This window comes from Anser anser (assembly GCF_964211835.1).
Source record: "Anser anser genome assembly, chromosome: 1".
In the NCBI taxonomy this organism is placed as follows: Eukaryota; Metazoa; Chordata; class Aves; order Anseriformes; family Anatidae; genus Anser; species Anser anser.
The window spans coordinates 60,469,517-60,493,850 of record NC_139720.1 but is presented as its reverse complement, the minus strand read 5'-3'; the positions used below and the strand labels follow the sequence as shown (position 1 = coordinate 60,493,850).

At 41.5% G+C, this 24,334-nt stretch overlaps 2 protein-coding genes across 13 annotated transcripts in view; one reads left to right on the top strand and one right to left on the bottom strand.

Moving 5' to 3' along the window:
- Positions 1–13,728, top strand: part of TBXAS1 (thromboxane A synthase 1) — a 267,215-nt gene extending 253,487 nt beyond the window's left edge. For all 12 annotated transcript variants that reach the window (XM_083830333.1, XM_083830331.1, XM_083830330.1 and 9 more), the window contains 4 exons: positions 3,718–3,806; positions 6,198–6,335; positions 9,098–9,260; positions 9,888–13,728. In XM_083830333.1, coding sequence (XP_083686459.1) covers positions 3,718–3,806; positions 6,198–6,335; positions 9,098–9,260; positions 9,888–9,962 — 465 coding nt within the window. In that variant the 3' untranslated portion in view covers positions 9,963–13,728. The remainder of the gene's footprint in view (positions 1–3,717; positions 3,807–6,197; positions 6,336–9,097; positions 9,261–9,887) is intronic.
- A 1,000-nt stretch (positions 13,729–14,728) lies between these two features.
- Positions 14,729–24,334, bottom strand: part of LOC310899548 (protein mono-ADP-ribosyltransferase PARP12-like) — a 16,317-nt gene continuing 6,711 nt past the window's right edge. The window contains exons 7-11 of the mRNA XM_083836019.1: positions 22,166–22,310; positions 21,094–21,172; positions 19,666–19,796; positions 18,721–18,869; positions 14,729–17,926 (exon numbers count right to left, since the gene is read on the bottom strand). Coding sequence (XP_083692145.1) covers positions 17,652–17,926; positions 18,721–18,869; positions 19,666–19,796; positions 21,094–21,172; positions 22,166–22,310 — 779 coding nt within the window. The 3' untranslated portion in view covers positions 14,729–17,651. The remainder of the gene's footprint in view (positions 17,927–18,720; positions 18,870–19,665; positions 19,797–21,093; positions 21,173–22,165; positions 22,311–24,334) is intronic.

Here is a 24,334-nt window from a genome sequence, read left to right as displayed (position 1 = left end):
GACGTTGTATGGAAGCAACCGAGGTGCAGGCATATGTTCCCTTCTGCTGACTTGGCTGTGGCGTCGCTAACCACAGCCAGCAAAGAGGAGCGAGCAACTGGGAACAGTAACATCTCAAACTGCAGCAGAAAGATTGGCCAGACCTCTCCTGTCAGCACTTTGATTCCCTTAGTGTTCATTGAGGAATTAAAAGTTAGCTGAGGGTGGTGGCAAAAAATAGGTTTGCCAGCCTAGAAAATGTTAAAGCCAAAACTGAAAAGCAGAGGTGGATCTGAATGCAGTTATCTCTCTTGGAATTTATATGGGGATTAAATCATGCATCATCCTTGTAGCACGTAGGGAATTTTGTAATCACTGCTGGTATTTCACTGCAGGGTGCTCTGTGGGGTCAAGAATTAATTTCCCACCTTTTCTGGGGATTTGAGGCCTCAGATTTGCTGCCAGCCATAAAGGAGAGTTTGTTTGTGGCCAAACTAGACATTTCCTGGACTTCAGAAGTGAGTGAATGGTCTGGGACGGGTGAGGGCATACCACCACACCTCTGGAAGTCAAACTGGGGAAACATGCACCCAGAGAAATGCCATAAGATGTTACATGGCTCCTTTACTTCCAAGTCAGCAGGAAGAGGTACTACAGGGCTTTACAAAGCATACAACAAACGGCTGTGCAAAGCAGCGGCTGCAAAATGAAAATATAGGAAGTTTTATTACATGCAGCGTGGTGCCTCTTTCTCCCCCCGCATCTCTACTTGTTACAGAAAGGAATCTCTTAATGAAAGTACACCCGATCCTGAGTAAAAGCCAATGTAGAAATGTTTTTTTTTTTTTTGCAAGGGGTTAAAGTGGCAACTTTACACAGCAACACCCCCTCACCACAGCAAACCTGCCAGCATTTGAAAGATATAAATAGGGACATTTAGGGAGAAAAGCACATTTAAGTTCCTTTGAAATGTGCTTGGCTAAAGGAATATTTTGAAGAAAGGGAGTGGAAAAACAAATGGAAAATATTTTCTTTGATAGGGAAAAAAAAAAAAAAAAAAGCAGCAGCAGCAAACTGTCCTTCCCAAACAGGGATACTTGGCTGGTGTGTACTTTACGCAGCCCTGGGTCAGACCTTGCAAACAACTACTAAATTAGGTCCGGCTACTTTGATGTTAAAAGCATGGAAGTGTCAATAATTAAGCTGCATCAGATGTAGGAAATGACTGATGTGTCTCCATGCCCAGGATAGCAGAGTTCACTGTGCTGCCATTTGACTGACCCCTTTTTCTTTATGCAAGCAAAAGGAATTTTCTTCCAAGGAAAATCAGATGGTTTTGCACCTTTGCTTTGTTTTCTAAACTGCTAATCCCCGCAAGGTATAGAAGCAATTTGAAAGAGCAAATCAAAGCTCCCATAATTTAGTGTTATATTATTTGTTGATGTATGGTTTGATTTAGTGGCTACTTATTATATCAGGTTACCGTATAATTATCTTAATTATTGACTCCAGAAGTAAGTAGGGGGATTATGAGAGAGACAGGAAGGACCAGTGGAGAGCGCATGGCTCAGGGAATTGGGCACATCATGGTGTGATCTTGGCTCCAACACTCCTTCCCTCTGAGCCTGAGCGCTTTCCATGAGATGGGCAGGGACAGCAGGAACAGGGCTGAGGTGGTGACCCAGGATTCAGAGAGATGCAGGAGAAAAAGGAGAGGGGAAGGGTCTGAAAGAGAGATGTAAAATTAGGGGGGGGGGGGTGGAATACACACCACAGCATGCATTTGCGTCAAAGCCTGGAGTGCCTACGCTGTCACGAAGAAAGGTAACTTTGCCATGAAAGCCTGAATATGGAGTCTGATCACAAGTCATTTCCAGTCTCTGCTACTGAGCTCCTGAGCGACCCTGGGCATGGCAGGTAGCCTCTGAACCACAGGTCCTTTTCTGCAAAACACAGCTGATAAAACTCGTCCTCCTGTCTCTGGTTTTACATAAATTATTGGGGCACAGCATTCCGCCCTGGTTCTCATGACATTGCTGCCATTTTTGTGTTTTAGTCTCCTAGTCCTTTGTCTGATAACCATCGACCTAAGCCAAAGGTTTGAGTTAACAGGCATTGCTGCAGTATGAAAATAACACTGAACTGCTGTCAGTGTAGTCATACTTCCTGTATTGATAATATCTGACATATACTGACAAAATACTTCATATATTGACAAGCTGAGTTGCATATTTTTTCCTTTTATTTTTTTTTTTTCCATACGAGAGGAGCAGACACACTGGTTCTGCTCAGCATGTGCAAATTATTTTCTCTGTTTTTGCTTTTCCTCTCCTGAGCCAAAAAAAAAAGGGGGGGGGGGGGGGGGGGGATAATAGAATGTATCTATTTCCTTCCCAGAAAAGATCAGTTAATGTGAAATGGTGCATGGTGGCTTAGTTCTGAATAAGTGGGATACCCTAATCCAGCAAGGTATCCTCGCTCTATTGTACGCCTTTTCTGCATACCATCTGGAGTTGTTCTCTGCTTAGTATTTGCAGTATGTACCATATGTTTTTGCATGAAAATTCAATAAAATATGCATTATACATGAAAAGTGCTGTAGTAAATAAAGGAAGGATGGAATCCAGTCCTCTTTGTGAACGGCAGGGGCCCCAAATCTTCATAAAAGGTTTAGTCTAGTCTGACGTCTGTGCTTTTCTCCAATTTACTCCATGTCAGTTCTTAGGAGATGCTCTAATTTAAAACAAAACTCTGCTCTCCTGACGAGGTTATTAGATGTACTTTGGCTGCCCTCTGCTGAGAGCGCTGAATAATGACGGGAAAAATGTCCTTTTTCCGGGGAAGGCAACAGGGATGAATTATCCATGCATCTGTGTGCTGAGTTGTGTCATTGCTGCTGCTGGTCGCCCTCGGTTTGCTGTCTCCCATCGCCTGTTTGCTGCCTGTCCAAGGGCAAAGCCTTCTGAGCTACGCTGCTCTTTGCGTTTTGGTGCTCACTACTCTTTGTCATGGGTCGGGAAGTTTTGCAGTCTGATGAAAATGTGGGCTCCAGCATTGCACCCAAGCAAAATGAAGCATTGTCTCACAAGGGATGGCCACAGGGAGGAACAGCCTTCACCACTGCAGTCTTGCTGGGCAGGATTTGAGCTGCCCTCACGCCCCGCTACCTGGCAGAGCAATTCGCCGCTGCGTGCCGCTCCTTGTCGGCTGCCGGGAGTCCCAGTGCCATCTCGCACCCCTCCGCAGACCTCACGGCGCTCTAGCACTTTGCTTGAGTGCCTGGAAGGGGCAAAGGGTTAGCTCCAACATCGACAACGAATAACCGATTTGCTGGTTCTTACGAAGAAAGTGCTCCCAGTCTGCCATGCTCCTGGCCTTGGGAAGGAACCAGGGTCCAGTGCGGATTTCAGTGCATGAATAAAACAATATCACTGCTGGAGCTATTAATGCTCCCTGCAATGCCCTATTTAAAATACTTTCTAGCAAGTTGATTTATTATTATATCTTCAGCTGGGCTGCACACCAAAGTGTTTTGATGATGAAAGGAATGTTATACACACATTTAATTACTGCCCACATTTTTGTATAATTTTATCATTTACTGTTTTAGATGAGACATCGAGTTCTTCTACAGGAAAAATGCCCAGTAAAAATAGATGATTTAAAAGCTAATCTGAGATGAGTTTGGCACTTAAATGTGAGAAAAATGTAATTGTTCCTTTCTTCCTGCCTTTTCAGATGGTCCCTGATTATCAAAATGTACAAGAACTCCCTTATCTGGACATGGTGATTGCAGAGACATTGCGCATGTATCCACCTGCATTCAGGTACTTTTTTTTCCCCTCCACATTCCACCGGGTATATCCCTAGCTAAATAAAATGGAAATCTGCTGTTGGAAGACCAGTGTGCCCTTGATCTCTGTGCCAACATCAATACTGCTTGTGCATTTGAAAGATATAAAGTGGCCTATTGCAGGAAAACTGGCTAATCCTAGTATTTCAAAAGTCACTTTTTTATGACAGATTGGCCAAGATTGCTTTCTCAACATTCTTCACATCCCCCAAGATTGGAAGATGGAGCCATTCTGCAGCAGGACTGGCCTGAGAAAGCCAGATGCTGCTGTTTTTTTCAGGGACAGGGAGCAAAGAACTACCCTGGCCTCTTGGTTGGTGGTTAAGTTACCCACTATTCATTAAGGCCCTGGTTTGGAAGGTTTGCACATTCAGAAAGCTGAACTCTGTCTGTTTGACTAGGGCCCATACTGTTTCGCACTAGTGCTGTGTTATAATAATATCGCTAAGCTAATGGCTACATCCATTAAATTTTGAAAGTTTTGTCCCAATCCACCCAAGACTAAGTTTATTAAGTTATATTGGTGAACTGAAAGGAAAGTGTGAAAGAAATTATAAACTGTATGATTGTCAAATTTCCAAGTTATCGCAAGTGTAAATGTTAAGAGTGGAACTTTGCAAAGCAGTTAGCTGGTTTTGCTGCTTCTCATGAAGCCAGGGGGAATTTCAGAGGACTGGAAATGAGCCAAAGCTGAGCTTACTGTGACAGCCTTTGAAAAACTTGACCCACAATTGCAAACACCTTAAAATAAAAGGGCTTAAAATCATGTTCTCTTTTATACATTCATAAAGATTGCAAGTCAAGTTTTTTCTATGGACATCGACAGGGTTGCTCAGAGACTAAATGTCAAAGATACTTGCTTCAAGATGAGGTGTCTGGGTTTTACTATGTTATACGTGGTATACCAGTGGAAATTGTTTCACTAGTTAAAGCATCAGCGATCTTTGAGTTTCAGGTGAAACACAGGGAAACAATCAATGTCTGTCAGATGGGAAACAAAATGAGAATGGAGCAAAGTTGTTCCAAATGTCCACGGGCATTGGTGGTTTATTGGTCTGGCTTTTACTCTGAGGGATGTGCAATGGATAGGACAGCCCAGTACCTTGTAAAGTTGCTAATTGCCTATGACAAGGATAACGCTGTATTCTGAAGAAAATTCAGTAGCAGCCAAGCATTCTATAAAATGAGATTCTTTTAAAAAATTAATTTACTAGCCAGAGAATTTTCTTCCACAAAACTCATGTTTCCACTGTCACCAAATTCATGTAAGGATGAGAAGGATGGCTTGTCAATGTGTTCCTTAACATGTCAGGATTTTGTTCCAGGTTTGGAGTCTCTGCTATTTATTTGTCTACAAGAGAGAGAGAAACTGGGTGACAGCAAGGAAAGAATGTGTTTCTATAATAACACTCGACTGACAGCCCTGCAACTGAAATCTTCATTCAACTTTTTAGGCTCAGTGCAGGGAGCAGCAAAGGGAGCCCCTGTGCTCCCAGCTGGTGCTGGGGAATAGCTGCCAGCTGAGAGAGCCCACAGCTGCTTGCAGCCGGGCTGGGGTCTGCAGTGACCACCCAAGCTCCGAAAGAGCCATATCAGAATCTATCCCTGTACACATGCACACCCACACGGCATTTTTACAGGGTTTACAGACCCAAGCTTGGCTGCAGGCAGGCTGCTTGTCTCAGTCTTGTTGTCACGGTGAGGTCCCTAAGGACAGTCCCACTCCATCGTCTGCCACCGCAGGGTGGGAGGAAACTGGACAGTTATGTTGCTGACATCTTGCCTATCCTTGATGAGTGCATGTGAGCTGCAGGTTTTCAATGGTTTGTGAATTTTCTGTATTTCTGTAGCAGCAGCAGAGCACCTAGCCCTAACATTAAAACCGTTCCTTGCTAAGTTTCAGGTGCAGTCCCAGACTGGGGGAGCCTCTCAAATAAAACTCGAAAACTGTATTTGATATAGCTTTTCCTGAAGGCAAAACAGTATACTCTTTCTGCCTGTTATTAGTGATGTCTGACGCATTTCATCTGCAATTTTCATAAGAAATGGGTCTGAAGCTGACTTTAGCAGCAAAATTGCAGTTCAACAGTTAACGTTTCTGAAAATAATAAGCAACCGGAAATTACTGTGAAAAGGACAAAAGTTAGCTAGCTGCACTGGGGATGTGTGTTTATAGGTAGTTGGAGCTGATAGTAATCTGCGAAGACACTAGCACCAGTAATGGTTGCTGTATTTATATACTGGGAAAGTTTTACTCCCTAAACTGCAAAGTCAGTCCAGCTGAAGAGACTGACTTTTATGGCTCCTTCCTGCTGTGTCTTCACATTTATTAATCATCTGGGATATGTGACACTTACTGTTGCAGGTTCACTCGGGAAGCTGCTAAGGACTGTGTAGTGCTGGGACAGCATATTCCAGCCGGGGCTGTCATTGAAACCGCAGTTGGACATCTCCACCACAACCCCGAGTTCTGGCCAGAGCCAGAGAAGTTCATTCCTGAGAGGTATGTGCTGTAATGCTTTCCATTCTTAATCTGCAGGTCATGTTAGGAATGTTTGAGACCAAAGGCCTGCCTTAAATGCTCTTTCACATATCAGGGTGGGTGCAGTACTCCAGCCTGTCCAGTGGAGACACCAGGTACTGCTTCACAGCCACAGTCTCCCCAAATTCACCTGAACCAGTATCCCCCTCAAGAGGAGTGCAATTTAATTTAGATCATAAAATATGTTCTTTCTACCAAATCAGACAACTGGTAATAGTGGTGCATCCTAGAGAGAGTGCAAAGTCTGGTAAACAGTTGAAACAGGACTCAGGTTTTTAGATGTTTCCCAATCAGCTGCTACAAATAGTGTTACTTGTGGATGTAGAAGTTCTGTAGTAAGACAGTATATTTACTGGCAAGCAGCTATACGGGAAACTCGTACAATGCCTGGCTGATTTAGAGCAGCCTTTTCACCTCAGATCTTGTTATGGCTTGGATATGCTGTGAGCGGGGAACCTGTCCCATCTCCCACTGGGAATTTCCTCTCTGTCCTTAAGCTAGGATCCTGGTTTCTTAGCTCTGCTTAGCAAGACATACTTTCACACGGAACATTTATTATTTTCAGCTGCAGGGACCCCTGTCAAGTTGTGTTTGTGTTACCTTCCCCTACTCTACAGTTCCTGCGCTGAGCTTATGGGGAAGGCCCACAGAGCTTTAGCTGATGTGGTGCTATGTAAAAGCACAATTTTGTTTTGTAGACAGCTTTGTTTTAAGCTGTTTTATGGACAGCTGTATTTTAAGATACCACTGTGTTGAAAAGTCTACTAAGAAAAAAGTTTACGCTCTGCAAAGGACTGAGTGTGATGCAAGGCAGACCAGGGCCATCCTCACCAGCAGGTCAACACGCGTGTAGGTGGGCTTGCCCAGTGGATTCTGTCTGGAGCAAATTTTGGTATATGCTGTACCAGGCACCTTAAGTCATGAAGAAGAGCAATGCCAGGGTTATAGAAGCTCAGAGCTTTTTTTGAGGAGGAATCTTAGCAATAGCTGGAAGTCTAGGTGTTTTTTGTTTGTTTGGTTGGTTTTTTGTTTGTTTTAAGCTAAGTTTATCTAGAAATGCTGTCTTAACTGTTTATTCAACACCTTAACAATGGTATGAAAGTGCATTATGGGTTAAAATGGTGGCTGCAGTCCCGTTGACTCATACAATGCTGTACATAATGAATCTGAGATGAATTCCCTTTGGAAATTTCCCTGAGGAATGAAGCATAATTACTAACACCCTCCCCAGCTTATATCAGTTGGTAATGTTAGTAAGAATTATAAAATAAGAGCTTAACAAATAATAAATTAGTTCTGCTATGGTCATTTTTTTTCCTAATATTTCTTTTTGAAATCTGCCTCAGGAATAATATAAGGCAGGCTTTAAATTTACCAGAATGATATATGAGGGTGAGCAAGGCAAGAATCACATTAACCCATTTGCATGGAAGTATCCATGGAGTAGTGTACAAATCTTATTTAGGGTGTCTAAGCATGGGGATAGGGTTAGCAGAAATATACATTGTTATTTTTTTTCCAGACCTCAAAATCGCCCGTATTGCTTCACATCTCTAAATACTGCAAGAGTTCTTTGGGCCTTAGCAGTCTAAAGTTCTTGCAAACAGTATGCAAGTGGGCAAAAGATTTTCAAGGACACCTATAGAACCTTTATCTGCATGCAGAACTGGACAAGTAGTTCTCTACTACCAGAACAGCTCCAAATACCCTGTGAGCTGGGAGGACTGTGTAGATTTCCAGGGTAATGCCACCTCTGTGAAGGTTTGCTCATGTTAAGGAACTTTTCTGACCAGTGACTTATCGTGGGCCAGGGTAGAGCCTCACCTTGTTGATTATTCGTTGACCCTAACAAGTTGCACTGACTCAAGAACACTTTGTCCAGTATACATCCATCTTTGTAGATGTTAGCTTACAGAGTTTACCTTTTTCCTTTCAACCACTGTTCGAATAGTAGTTTTGTTTCCTTCCTTGTGGGGAACAAAAAAAAAAAAAAAAAAAAGCCTAATTTCTAATGGATTGATATAGTATTTTAGAGCGACCTAGTTGATGCAAGACTGCATACAAAGTGTCACATTAATCATTCTCTCCAAATAGACTGAGGTACTTCAGCTCTAAAAACAGAAGGGTCTGCAATTTCAATGCTTCCCAGCTAGGAACCTGGTCTCTTTGGGCCAAGAGCAGAAAGAAGGGCTGCAATGAATCATAACAACTGTCTTCCATGACCTGTCCAATCCCATGAGATGATTTCATCACCCCTTGCAAGCTTCAAAGAGAAATCAGGAAGGCTAAAACCTATTCCTGTTGGTTTGCTTCTGCATTGCACAGCAGGGAAACACCATTGCTAATTCTGCATAGTTTGCATTCCAGTCTGTTGGCTTCCTCTTAGCTGTAATCTCTCCCTGAAACATGCACAGGTCTCCACATCTAGCATGTCATTCTTCTGAACATGGTCATTGAATGAAGGCATTTCATTAAAGACAGGTTGCAAGTAATACTAATGTCTGTCCTCTCCTGCAATCACCAGCTGAAAAAGGCTGATGCCTGTAAATCAGTTATCAGTTGATTTAAAAGCATCAGCCCATCAGTACATAATCTGTTAATAGTCCCATTGGTCTGTCCATTAAAAGCAATACAAGTAACCACTTCTGAGATGTGAATAAAATAACTTAGAATCAGGAGTAAAAAACATTTCTTGAACTGTTTTCTACCTCTTCACCTTCTAGGTTTACAGAGGAGGCCAAGAAGGAACAACATCCCTTTGCATACCTGCCCTTTGGGGCAGGGCCCCGTGGCTGTATTGGCATGAAGATGGGTTTGCTGGAGACTAAAATGACTCTGCTAAGGATTTTGCAGAAGTTTCAATTTAAGATCTGCCCAGAGACTGAGGTTTGTACATGCAGAGGCTTAAAAGTCTTACTTGTCAATTTCAGTGAGTTGGCAGTGTGTCCTCGACATGACAACTGACTTGCCTTTATGGCTCTCTCTTCATTAGAGAAAACTGCTAGAACTAGTTCCATAATAAGGAGGGACAAGAGACCTGGACTGCATGTTTTAATCAAAATGTGCTTGCCCTTATTATTTTTGCAATAAAACAAAAGTTACACACCTCTGTCTTGGTGGAGAGCAGTGTAGCAACACTGCAGTCAAAATCCATTGATTTATATGGGGTGAGGATAGGTGTACATCTTTCCTAGGACCTTAGCACTTTAGTATACACCTATTACTATATATACTGCACCTGCCACTTACTCAGCAGCTCGAGAGTTTACAGAGTTAATTTCTTTCTGCTCAGATCTACAATATACCTGGGCAACTACTGCCTCAGCCTCTGGCTGTAAATTCTATTTAATATTATACTACCACAGCTGACTGTAAAACAAGCACTTTACAGCTTCTACAGTAATCCTGGTATGAATTGGTCCCCCAGCAAAAATGGCTGTCTGTATGTGGGGCTGTAACGTACACATAAACTAGTACATACAATCGTACATAAGATGTTCTTTTGCCTTTCAGATTCCATTGCAGCTGAAATCGAAAGCCACGCTTGGACCAAAAAATGGAGTCTACATTACACTAGAATCTCGCTAAAAGAAAATGTACATCCTGAAACCTCTTGGGATAGGACCCCTTGTTTAGTGACTCACTGGGTATAATTATTTTTCAAAACCCCAATGACAGGTAGGAGCCTAAGTCCCAGTGAAGGTCAGTAGGTGCTGTCTGACTGTCCTCCTATGGGAGAGATTCAAACCACTTTTTAAAACGAGGTCCGGGCTTCACAGTCACTTGGTGGTTTTCAAATTGCTGTGAATAGTGTATGTAAAGAAGCAAGCCACTCTCACTAGCTTTTCTACATTACACTTCCTTTCACTCATCTGTAAGAGGCTTTCTCAATGCTCAAATTCAGTGAACAGAGCAGGTGTTAAGTGTACACTAGATTTACGATAGGTTTTAATTACCATTCATTATCTGACACATTCTGCTGATGCACTTATAAATCCCTACTCCAGAAAAAGCCCAAGAGGCACCACAGTTATAGCAAAAGAGCTGAAATTCAGTGCATTGGATTTTATCCTGAACTGTACTGAAAATCAAAGCTGAGTCTCCTGCACACCTAACCTCTCCTTATGTCTGTAAAGTGGAAAGAGCAGCACCTTCTTCATGCTTTTGAAATGTTTTGAAATACACTTAAATTAACAATTTGCACTTGGCACGTTGCATCGACATGACTGAAAAGGAATGAAGAATTCCCCTGTTTGCCAGTTAAGTTCCAGTAACTAAGATCAAAGAAATGAGATGGTAGCCATTTCGCTGGTTACTGAACTGATGTTGGAAAGGTGGAGGAAAATAAGAGATGAATTTAAAGGAAGCAGGAGGACTGGGGAAGATTTAAGGGTAATCAGAAGATGTTGGTATAATGTCTGCTTCACTGCTCTGAGGCCTTTCTTTTCCAAGCATTGCAGCTGACGCCATTGACTAGCTCATTGACTCAGGGAAATTAACAGTGCTGCATGCACTAAAGCCAATGTCCAGGGAGTGGGGTCCAGGACGATCAGTCTCAGCAGCTCTCTTGACTTATGTGACTCTGGAGCAGGTCATGTCCCAAGTGCCTCACTCTACTCAGGTGGGATTACCAGTTGCTACAGCAACAGATCAGTTCAAGCTGTATGGCTGTGCACATCATTTTCACAGCCAGAGCAGCAGTATGCTTCCTGTCTTCACATTCCCTCCGTGCTCTTTCCTACTCCTCTACAAAGCCATTCAATCACCACGTAACTCGTAGGGCAACATACAGCAGTGACTGATTGACTTGAAAACTTCAGGGGGCTGTAAAGCAAGAAAACAAAACCATTATAGGAGATTATCTCAATTAGAGGGTCTTTTTTTTTTTTTTTTTTTTTAGGTGTTGGTTGGTTTTTAGTTTTTATAAACAGAAAAAAAAAACTTCTGGAATTGTAAGGACAAGGAAGCACCTTTTAGTTCCTTACAAGTGTTGACCTTCTGCCTGTTGATATACTCTGCTAGAGGTTTCCTTAAGTACAACATGTCTCTAGGTGGGATGCACAGAGAAGTGCCATGGCAGCAGTGGGAAGAGACTGACTGCTCAGCTTCTCTGCAAGGATTGCTGGAAGGAGCCATCTGTTCGCTGATCCCTAGCTGTAGTTTCTCTCCAGCAAGAACCTTTTGCTGCCTTCTTCCCACATGCTGCCTTAACGCTGATCAAATTACTGTATCTTGCTCCTGGAAGACGTTGTCTTTTTCTTTCATGGGATTTCTTTTTTTTTCATCAGAACTGTAGAGGTAGCAGTGAAGTACTAACGTGACATTCATGGATTTGTCCCTATTTCCAAGGAGCATCCCTGTCATGCTAAACAGAAGTGCCCTGTTACAGACAGTGATTATATGGATTAGTTATGGAGTGACTGCTAGTAGTAAAGCAACAGGGTTTATATATTCTGATTTCTACATGTTATTCATCACTTTTTCCTCTTGAAAATGGTGTGCTTACAGCTGATTTTCTGGCCAGCTTATGTATACAAATAGCAAAAAGATGGATGATCCTTGCCTAAAACTTCCTACCTACCTGACTGAGCAGAAAGCTCATGCCAAAGTCTAAATAACTCAGCCATTAAAGGCTTGTTTGTCTCCTCATTTATTTTTATTTTTATTTTTTACTTTCTTCCATATGTAAATTATCAGGTCTTTGTGTGCTTCATTTTGGAATGATTACTGCAACATACATGAAACCGGTGTGTGCTTTTGTATGGGCTGTTCTTATCTGAACAGCACTTGCCTTCTTATCTGAATCCTGTTTGTACTCTCAGTATTTATCTGAGACAGTGCCACTTGTGTAGAGTAGCTGAACAACTCATGTTTCTGGGGCTGAACAGAATGCTATCATCTTGATTGCCATGTTAACTCCACTGGAAAAACAAACAAACAAACAAACAAAAAACAGTTCTGCCGTGGCCACAACTGTGCATCACATTTTACAGGCTCAGAAATTGCACTGCGAATCTTTCCCAGCTACTTCTAAGCTGAATTCAGACAGTACTCATGCAAATAAACTCACTTGAGTATGAGCTAAAGTCATTATTTTCCAGCTCCCTTGCAAAATTTTTGGTTACCTTCTCAAAAAGGGAAAAAGACCAAACTGTAGAGGCTAAACTGTAAAGGAAGTAGTATCTGTTTTCACCTGTCAACCTGTAGTGGTATAGAACAGAGGAAATATTTTTTTTTTGCATCTGTAAGTCAAGGCAGATTTCTGAAAGTACGTCATCCCTTGTTCTAGACGCAGGCCTAGTGAGCCAGCTAGAGAAGTAAGACAGAGAACAGGATGCCAGCTTTCCAGTAACACAGCAAGAGCCCCAAACTATTTCTTCCTCTTAAACAACAGCTGCTGATACAGCCACCAGACACTGCACAGTCTTCCATTTCACCAGGATACTTAATGATGCTGGGCCTCTCCCAGGCTGCGTGGGCTCAGCAACATGCCTAAGGAAAGAGTTGTGTTGAGGGAACAGCCCTGCTCTAGTCCCCTGGAAGCGTTGGCAAAAAGTGAGACAGGAGACTGACAGCAGTGCTCCAAAAAGGAACTGGTAACAGAGTAGTAATCACAGGGTGTTTGGGCCCCGATATACCCTGTTCCCAATGTGATCCTGAGCAGATTTGGCTCTAGAAGTCCATAACAATAATATATTTTTTTTTCTTTTTTTTTTTTTAAAGGTACATTTATAGTTGCAACATCAAAACATAACTTTGTATCCTAAAGTTAGGGAGAGTTAGCATTTCTGGTGCAAAAATGTTTCTTAGAAAGCTAAGTACAGCAGTTCATTCTGGGGAGGAATAAGGAAAGTGGTTTAAAATAATTTCTCGCCTCAGAAACAGTAAGTGTGTTGTCTTGCATTGCTGAGCTGTGGGTATGTTTAAAATTGGGCATGTCTGTTTTAAAAATGGGTCTTCATCTCTGACATGATATGAAGCAAAGGCTGCTTGGTAATGGAAAGCTTCTATTAAAAACATCTTCTGGGACTTTGCAATCATTACTGAAATCTGTTGGTATAAAATAGTATTTTTAATGAGACTGCTGAGATGATAGAAAACCTTTACAGTTTTGTACTTCAGTATCCTTGGAAAAACAGTCGGGTATTACAAATTATTATGCTGGATTGATTGCAAATGTGAGTGCTCTATTCTAACTTGGCATTAAAACGCTGCATTTCTTCTGTATGTGACACTTTCTTAAATGACCAACTTCTCATTTCCTTTTGTTAAATGATGTTTCCATCTTAGACACAGCTTCACCTAGTATCAGATCCTTCTGTGCAATTACAATAGTAAATATGCCAAAAGAATCTCAGACTGACTTATGAGCTCTTTATTTCATTGCTTGGTTCACACTGGCCCTGCTCTGATGTCTGATCGGTCCCTAAGAAGTTTGCTCCCTGCACTGCTGGGTGCTGTGGCTGTGTCCAAGGCGGGATGCAGGCTTCCCTCCATTGCTAGGATTTTTGCAAGGAGAAGTGAGTCTGTGGCCAGACCTGAAATGGGATGTGCCAGGGAGCTATTTAGGAGCGAGTTTGACATGGTCTGTGAAGTCTGTCTCCTGGTAAAATGGGTGAGTACCAATAACCCTGGGTATGAAACAGCAAAATGAGTAAGTACGAATCACCCTGGCAGTATAAGTCATCCCTCCTAGATTTTGTGTTTGAAAAAGCATACCTAGTGAAGCAGCATTTGCACAACTCTCACTTGCCCTTCAGCTCAGAGGCAGCTCTGAGCAATGGTTTCTAAGAGGTGAATGTGGGTGCAAGTCCTCCCTCTCCAAGCCACGCAGCACTGAACACACTATCCCAGCTGGTGTCAGCCACCGAAGTTCCTTTTACCCACCACCCCTGCTGCAGGTATCGCGACTGGCTGGTGCGCTGCCACTCCTTTGCTACCGCCACTGATAGACAGGACTTTGACTACCACAGTTTATAAAATCTAGGCAGAATGTCCTGACACACCTGATTACAGGTCAGCCTCATAAGCAGTGTGGTGGGTTGACCTTGGCTGGCCATCAGACCTGTGCCCAGACTGGTGCAGGGGCAAGCCATAAGCTACCGTGCCCCGCACTGCACTACTGGCATGCACAGGAAAGCTGTTTGGCTTCTGCAGGCTTGCCATCTGTCTTAGCAGAATGGACCTGTTACTAGGAGAAGGAAACAACCTCCACAGCTTATCTTTCTCCTCATGTGGCATGGGAGTGAGTGAGGGGGAGAGAGAGTGAAAGACTATTACACTGTTCATGCTGTTTCTTTTGTCTTAAGTAGTAAAGAGAGATCCTTATCACTCAGAAAAGAGGCTCAATATCATTTTTTGCTTAAAGTTTAGCTTTAATGCAAACGACTTTTAACTCGGTTAAAATAAATTCTAATAAAATAAAATAAATTTCTAAATTCAATCCTGACAGCTGTAGAGGGATTCCACTACTTAACAGCAACATCTTTAAGAAGTTTCCAAGAACTCATAAAGGTCACCAAACACAGTGCTCTTAGACAGAGGAGAGGGGAATACAAGAAATTTAGTGGTTTGAATGCCTCTTTATTTGTCATACACAAGAAATTTACCACTGCAGTTTCAAAAGTGGAAAAAATGGTGATTTTTCTCTTTTGGGTGTTACTGGAGAAATAAGAGATGACGAAGTAACACACCCAGCCATTTTCTTCAAGTTTGTTACTTTACTTATGCACACATTTACACACATGCATGCACACGCACAGACACCCACCTCCCCTTTTATTTCCCCCCCAGGAATAAAGGTTTTAAAAATATTAATAATTTTATCCAAATTAGCCATCAAAATTGTTATTAAAAATATCTCAACTTTTTGCATGAAAAATATTTGTTTCCGTTTTCTGGCAAAAGTGTAATGACTTTTCACTTGGTTCAAGTATTCAACAACGACTTTAGCTATTTCAGAAGAAAGGCATATGCCATCAGTATTCTCATTTGCCATAAACATACTGATGAACATGTCTTTGTTTTGGCAGAAAATCTTTTCTGCACAGTAGCTCAAGCTTTCATACATCATACAGCTGTGTAGATTTAGAACTTAGTAGCATGGTATAGTGGTGGACTTTAGTACTAGGTTAAAGGTTGGACTAGATCATCTTTTCCAACCTGAATGATTCTATGATTCTATATTGTCTTCAATTAATTATTATTTGCTGACATTAGACTCATCATGTATGTTCTATTACAAATCTTTCAAGAGAAAGAACATACTCAACTTGCTTTTCCACATACTTACTGGATTTTACTGGGTTTAAACATGAAAAGGGGTATTTTCATTCAGGTATCATGCTGCTAAGTTTTACAGTTCATATAAAAAGGAGTTCTGCACAACCTTGTTCCGGCTAATCACGGCTCAGCTCCTGGTATACAGCACTGAAGTAATAAAAAGTTGCCTGACAGACACCTGTCAACCAGCATTCAGAAGAATTAAAAAGTGCTTCTAGAATACAGGTAGAGAGAAGCTTTTTTTTGGTCACAGAATCACAGAAGTTTTGTCACAGGTTGGAAGGGACACCTGGAGTCCAACCCCCCCGCTCAAGCAGGATCACGTCCAGGCAGGTTTTGAACATGTCCAGAGAAAGAAAGAGACTCCACAACCTCTCTGGGCAGCCTGTTCCAGTGTTCTTCACCCTCACAGTAAAGAATTTCTTCCTCATGTTTAGATGGAACTTCCTGTGTTTCAGTTTGTGCCCGTTGCTTCTCATACTATTGCTGAGCACCACTGAAAAGAGTGCAGCCCTAATGTCTTGACGCCCTTCCTTCAGATATTTATTATATACATTGGTAAGATCCCTTCTCAGCCTTCTCTTCTCCAGGCTAAACAGGCCCATCTCTCTTAGCCTTTCCTCATAAGAGGAAGGTGATGAGGCTCCCTCATCATCTTCGTAGCCTTTTTGTCGTAGACAAAACCTATCTTAAAGATTTATGGTAAACTATAGCTGGCAAGTACTCTTTTAGGAGCATTAAAGCAGTGGTAAATGCAGGATGTAAGTATCTATGCATCAGCAACTTTAACCTTAAGAAAGACCTGACAGTTCAAGATTTTTGATTGGCATATGCCAACTGTACAACACTAATAACATACAACATCTTTTGCTGAGAACAATTAACTTATTCAACTTAATCTTGAGATTTTAGAAGTTTCAGCTCATTGGCTGAAGACTACCCACAGTCAACTACTTTTTTTTCCAGCAAGGAAGTCCTGACACCTTGATTACATAGGTAACCAGCTTGTCTCCTGCAACTAAAGGGGCAGTACCCCTAATGAGAGCAGGAGATGGTTATTCCCTGTCTTTCACAGCAGTTATAAAAGAACCATGAATATACTTCAAAGAAACACTTTATTGCTAATCAAGCAGTACAAGCACTGCATTTCACTCCTAAGCATGATAGTCTTAAAAGAGAAGTTGCCTTCTCTTTTCTTCACCCCACACCTGCCAGCACTCTCTCATTTGTAGGCACAGCAAAAGGCATGAAAACTTTGTGTTCTCACAAACCTAAACAAAGAGGTTAGTTACTTGATAAAAGTCAGCTGCTTAAGTATCACAGCTCAAAGCAACCCTTGTTCTGGTTCATGTCTTTGCTACTTGTTTTAAATGAGGAAATTAACAAGTGAAAATAAGTCTCTGTTCCTGTTCAACAAAGGAAATTTTAATTTTCAAGGCTTTGTTGGTTATGTAGGGACAAAAAAAACAGTGCTGCTAAGAATTTATGCAAAGAGTTAACTACAAGAGGCAGGCTGTACAGTCTCATTTGCAAACACTAATGTCTACTGTTGCAGGAGACGATTAAAAAAGCAGGTTTTATCAAATTTTGAGTTAAAAAGGTAGAAGGCGACAACCTCTGAACTATGAACATTGGTAAAGATCTATCCTGAAACAATTGTAACAAAATGTTATTTAAACTTGGCAGTCATAGCCAATCTTCATGTTACAACCATCAGTGGCTCCATCTAGTAAATGCATAGAAGCCTCAGAATGCTAGGCATACAGGAAAAGCTGACACCTGCTAAAAACAGGAGATGGACTGAGGATTTTAATTCTAAAACATCCTTTGCGTCTTTTTACCCCTTGTTTTCTATTGCACAGGAAGGATAGAGAGAATAAACATCTAACTGCTCACCTGCCCAAGTACATAACTTACAAAAATCGCTTTTTTCAGTTATGCCAACACTAGAAAAGTGTTCGTAAGAGCTAAACATAACAGTGATTTGTTTTGCTGCTACCACAATCTTGCACTTATCTGGTCAACATATTCTATGAGATACTCTGGATAAATCTGCTGCTTCTCAAAGATGACAAAGATAGAAGGGTTTGAAAAGTTATTCACACAACTGTCATAGAAGTTCTGGTCGTCCTTCAAGGGAGGACGAACATAAGAAGAATTACCAAGAGTGAACTCTCCCACCAGCACCCGTGCCAGAAACATGGTCTTGGAGGATGAGTCTTCCCTGCAGTAGTTGTCAGAATAAGATGCATCCCTTGCAAAATAGCTTCCTGCAAAAAGACACCAAGACAGTTGGTAAGACACCAGAATTGCAGGCAAAGATATGATACAATGTAAAAGCACGCTCATGACCATGGAGCAGTTCAGGAATGACCCTTCTAAAGCCTTCACTTGTCCTGTATGTCCTTCTTAGTGAAAATAACCACTATGTATTACCTACGCTTTTATTTTCCATAACATACATGTTAAAAAGCCACACAAGTAGCTTTTTAACATGTTTTAAATATGGTCATATTCCTCTAAGGCTTACCTCCCCACCCCCAACCTTCCACCTTCCCCACTCTCATCCAACTTCCTCTCTTGATAGAGGCTACTAAAAGTCATTAAAACTACTTCAGATAGTTTCTAAGTATTCAGCTGCATGGGTGGATAGTCAGCATGTCTCGTGACTGTTCCACCTGATAAGTTGATCTTTTCCTGTATAGAGGACAGTGGGTAGGAATATAATTTTCTAACAAGGCAAAAAGCTTGTAACCAGGATGGCATTTATGCTTCTGGCAAAAAACAATTAATGCCACGTTGCATTTGCAGGAGCTGGGAGAAACTGCAACAGAAGTAGGCCTGGACTAAGCTTGTTTGTTTTTGTTCAAGGACAGAATGGAGCACAGAGGCCAAGGCCTTTCTTTATGCCTTAGCTCCAAATGATCATTGCCAAAGTCACACATATTGTTCACAACAAGCCCCAGAATGGCCAAGTGCCCCCTTTCTAACTTTACACCTCTGTAGCAGCTACGGGGATTTTTTTTTAGCAAGCCTAAGGTTAATGAAAGAGCTGAAAAACAACCTCTGCCATAGACTGTCCCATGAAGGCCACAGATCCTCCAGTCAAAGTTTTGTTGACAGATGGCATCAATGTGTTTTTTGCTGGTCCCATGAAATAAAAAACGCTCATCTGTCTTTCCACCATTGCTCTTCTGCATTTGTTCCTTCTGCCTGCAATGAGAAGCAGTATCATTGTAGTTCTACAGTGACTAGACAGGTTCCAGCTGTACCAGCGCTCAGAGACAAATTCTGAAAATGCCTAAGTTTTGGGCCGACACAGTACAGTGTTTTCTCGCCAGGTACAAATATGCTTTCATTGTACACAAATGCTTCCAGATATTTAATAAGTAAAAATGTTTTGTTCCATTCACTGCTTGGGAGGGGGAGAGATTACCATTACTTGCTAAACACAGGAGTTCATGTTAAGGCTTTCCCTCAATGAGTGTTGCACTGAGTTGTAAAAGCTTTCAGTTCTGACCAGCTTCAAAATAGTGTTAGCTCCAGATGTGACTGACTTCCAGCTTCAAGGCTTCAGTGGAAAGCAGCTGGCCTAGACACAGGCCCGGCCAACATCAGAACTATTTGCTCAGAAGAAAGGTTTCCTCCCACTGAGCTCATCTGATTATTCTGAGCTCTACGTCTTGAGTTCTGGTTTTCCTGGTACATCTTTATCTGTATAACACAGATAAAGTGTAGGTATTTTGTAGGTATTTTATATTATTTTGTAGGTATTGTTTATTTTGTAGGTATTTTTTGTAGGTATTATTTATTTTGTAGGTATTTTATATTATGTATGTAACACAGATAAAGTGTAGGTATTTATCTGTGTAGGTATTGCAGTGGGGGAGTGGAAACAGATTGTGAAACGCAGCTGCATTTCAGGAATGCTTGTCTATCTTTAGCATACAACTAACTGCAGAGACAACAAACTTCATACACACATACCAGAGCAGTACTTTACACGTACCATTGATACAGTTCCCAGAGAGATGGGTTCTGAACTCTACGAATCCTTTTAATAATTGTTTTTGGCATTGTGCGTTGAAAGTCCGCCTTGACTTTCTTGTATTCATCAGAAGAACTGTCAAGATCAATCAGCTGTAGGGGAAGAGATTAAAAAGCGGCTCTCATCTTTTACTAAATCATAACAAAGCCACCCTACCTAGTGCACTACTCAGACCTTTAAAGTCTTTTCTGTGAAATAGAGATATGAACAGCAAAAATACTCTTGGATAAAAGGCAGATTAGAGATCCCTACTCTCTAAAAGTGAACTCAGCTAGGGAACGTGAACTACTAAGGGTTAAGACACCCAGGTTGCTTGCCCACAGGACTTTGAAGGAGCTGCATACTTTTGTGCAACCAACCCCTTTTGCTCTCTGCGCCAGATACCTGTGCAAGCACTTATCGAACAGGACCTAGATACATAGAAGAAATGAGTACATAAAAACAAAGAATGAAGAATTTATGTTGCAGCAAATCAACGAGTACCTCTACACCCATGATCCTTGAATCTTTATAGTTTATCTCTCTACAGCCAGTGAACATAATCTCCACTGCTTGTCAAGTTTTGAAATAAATTGAAAAGGCTTTATCTGATCAACCATTTTAGGGAAGAGTAGGGACATGCTGCCAAAAATCAGTTCCTGAAATAACAATCCTGAAATCAAGCAAAGTTTTCTACTTGCATGTTTCCCTGAAAAACATCAAAAACAGGGAAGGCTAACGCTGACATTCTTTATTGACAACTTGTTGAGGACATGCACCTTACATTTTTCAGGTTAGCCATTTTAATGATTCATATCAGAACACTTCTGTAGGCATAATTACTACAGTTGACAGAGATGGTGGTGGAGACAGGCAAAAAGTCAACAAAGGTAAGTCATGCAGCTATTAACTGGTTGTGTTACAGAGGTAAAAAAAAGTTCACTTCACTGGAGTTATGCTAACATCCTCGTGCCAACCTGATTTCAGCAATGCTCCATAGATGTGCAGCTGTCTACTTACATAAACCTCAGGGACTGGCTACCCTTAAGTTTAGAGGCACAGTTCATCTCTGATGTTTCAGGACATGCTGGACTGCATTTTAAAATGCTTTTTTTTGGGCATCAGTAACAGTCTTGCTAATACGTTAATTTGCCTTCAGGCCAGTTTGCCAAGGACTGGGATTAATATGTAGCAGTGAAAATCAATGCTGCCATAGTTACACTGTCACTATTTGCTAGATTAAACTTGGTTCCAGTTTCACCTCTAGGCTCGCCCAGTGTGTTATCAGGCTCAAACTCACCGATACCTCTGCATTATGTTACATATGAAACAGTCATCTACAAGGGCACTGTGACATAACAAACCTGCATACACGAACAAGATGCAGAGATGAAACAAAAACTTCCAAACCTTGAATCCCAGGTCAGGCAGGGCGGATTTGTCCCAGTGAGCTGGAATACCCTTAAATTCTTCTGTACGCTTAAAGCCCCTGTATATTGCAAGACATTACAAATAGGCAATTATAACACAACAAATACTTACATTTTATATGCATATGATACTACATATTTTTGCCAAGTTTAGGGAAAATACAGGCAACTTAACATATTCAGAAACATTTCAAAATTGTCTTTTCAGTTCAGCAGATGAAAATATTTTTCCAAATCATTATGTCAAGACTTATGGCAGGAAGGAAGATGCCAAATGAGCAAAGAATTTAGATATACACTGAACTAAAGATGAAACTAGTTCTCGTAGTGGCAAAGAGTTGAATGTACACATAAAAGCCTTGATAAACTGGAGTAGGTACACAAAAATGCATCCACTATCGTATCAGTATGCCAGAAACAGGACAGATACAGCCCTCCCCTGCTACTTCCATCCCCGTTTCATTTAGTATGTTTAGCTGTTCTTTCATGTGTTGTTTAAAGAAACCACTGTGTGCTGCAAGAGAATGCATTAAAAAAAAAAAAAAAGCTGTTTGTTACATAGAATTACATAAAACTTCTTTTGCAGAATCCCACCTTTTGTCTCCAACTGTGCTGACTACTGTGTACCTCTCAGATCATCTGGTTGTTCTTACAATAATTGTTTCTAAACTCATACCTAGCTTCGAAAACAGATCTCAGATGTCAGAAAAGGCTAGTGTGCATAAACTTTATTGCTTCCATGTGTATCAGCTGCTTTAATACAACAGCTCCCTGTAATAAGCAGATCCTCACAACATTGCTACACGTTGAATTATCTCCTACTTTCTGTGGCCATGCCCAAAATTCCTTCACCCCCAAGGCTTCTGAGTTGCTTTAAAACTGTTGGCCAGGCTGGAACATTGACCTGGCTACACACCGATGTAGGAAAGGTATGTCCCTCCTCCAACTGCCTTCGCAGCTGCTCCTTCACCTTAACACCCTTCAAGATACTACATTCACAACGCACTACTTATTATCCATCACCCCAGAATGAGCAGTTGCATGTAGTTTACCTTGCTCTTGCCTTTTCTACCTCTGTCTGACACACAAATTTAGGTCTTCTGCAAACTTCTCTCTCTGTTGTATAGCGAAGGTTTTTCTGAATCATGGCTGGGAAAAAAAAAAAAAAAAAGTTGTGGTTTAACCTTGCATGCAATTAAAGCACCACACTGCCATTCACGCACTCCCTTGCAGTGGGATGAGGGACAGAATGGAAAAAAAGGTGAAAGTGCAAGAACTCATGAGCTGAGATGAGGACAGTTTAATTGAAAAGGGAAGAAAACAATAATATTAATAATTAAAACAAACAGGTGATGCACAACACAATTGCTCACCATTCACCAAACAATGCCCAGCCAGTCCTCAAGTAATGGCAACCCCCCCCAACCAGCTCCCCTCCATTTTATTGTTCAGCATGATGCCATGTGGTATGAGATATCTCTCTGGTCAGTTTGGGTCAGCTGCTCTGGCTGTGTCCCCTCCCAGCCTCTTGTGTGCACCCAGCTTACTTGCTGGCGGTGCAGCATGAGAAGCCCGAAGTCCCTGACTCAGTATAAGCACTGCTCAGTAACAACTGAAACACGTGGTATCAACATTATTCTCATCCTAAATCCAAAACACAGCACCATACCAGCTACTCTGAAGAAAATTAACTCTGTCGCAACCTGTCCTGAAACCTGGACACAACAATCAGCACAGTGTTTCAGAAAGCCTTTGCAATGCAGCAAAATTTGACAAGGTGTTTTGCCAAAAATGCTGAAAAAAAAGGAACCAAGCTTTTCTTCTTGTCACACACAGGGAAGCCAGAGGAGGATGTGGAACCCACGGTCTATCTGTATAGCTCAAAGAGAATTCAAGTTTCCATGAAGGATTCCAGTTTCAGTTTTGCTTTATAAGCTTTACAAGGAATGATAGACACTGGATGAATATTTTCCCTTCATTGTTCCTTCATCCACTCTTAACCAAAAATGTATTTGGTCACGACAGTGAGTTGTGTTGATCTTAGCTACTTTTTTGTTGACACATCAGTGTTTGTTTCACATTTATTCACAATTACAGCAGTCTGAGGCAATATGAGTTGGGGAAATTATGAGGAAATATGAGTTGGATCAGCAAGAGGTGCATGTCTTGAATGGAGAGGAGGGATGGATCCCTCACAGGCCTGGGAGCCAGGGCTGTGAAATTAGGCCCTAAAATTCATGAGGGTGTGCCAGCTGTTGGAGAAAATCAAGTATTTGTTTTTGAGTAATTAGAATATGTTGAGAATGTGTGGCCAGTCTTTTCCTCACTAGGCCAAAGGCTTCAAACTTACTTGCTTTACTCAGCTGAAAATCTTCTATGGTAATGGTCACAAGTAGTGCCAGAGGAGGTTTAGATTGGACATTAAGAATAATTTCTTCATGAGGGGGTGGTGAAGCATTGGAACAGGCTGCCTAAAAAAGTGGTGGAGTCCACATCCCCTCAGGCATTTAAGTAATGTGTGGATGTGGCACTAACGGAACTGGTTTAGTAATATCAGTTGATGGTTGGACTTGATGATCTTGAAGGTCTTTTCCAACCTTGATGATTCTATAATTCTATGAAAAGGATCATTGTAAAATAACTATCTACTTTTGCTCCATGGATTGTATCCCCTCCTTCTCAATTTGCAATCAAGATATTGTCTTCCTACATGTATTTGTAGATTTCCATCCCTATAAATGAAAGCTAACAGGTAACGTAGGCCATTCATTTTTACTGGCCACCACCAGCACCAGCCACCTCTGGGCACTACCATGCACAGAAAGCAAACTTTGGAAGAAGAAGTCTCCATTGCATTTATTTGCCTAGATTACTGAAAAAGACAAAACCTTAGGAAAGGGATTAATTTACTATGCAATTTCCTCTTCTAAGCCAACAAGTTTCCCCGCCCTGTAGAGAAGATTCTAGTACTGCTTTCAAGTGAATTGCAAACAACATATGCCCTTTCTGCTTGTTTTCTTGATGCAGAATGAGATAGTAATGGGGAGCTGGATCAAAGGCAACTACAGCAACACGACAGTCCAGGCAGGTTGATTTTTTTCCACAGTCTCTGAAAAGGACACTTAGGAAAGCAGCTGCATTAGAGAGGACAGCTACATATTCTTAACAAATGGCTTAAATTTCCTGAACTCTTGGGAAACACATCTTCGTACCTTGACACA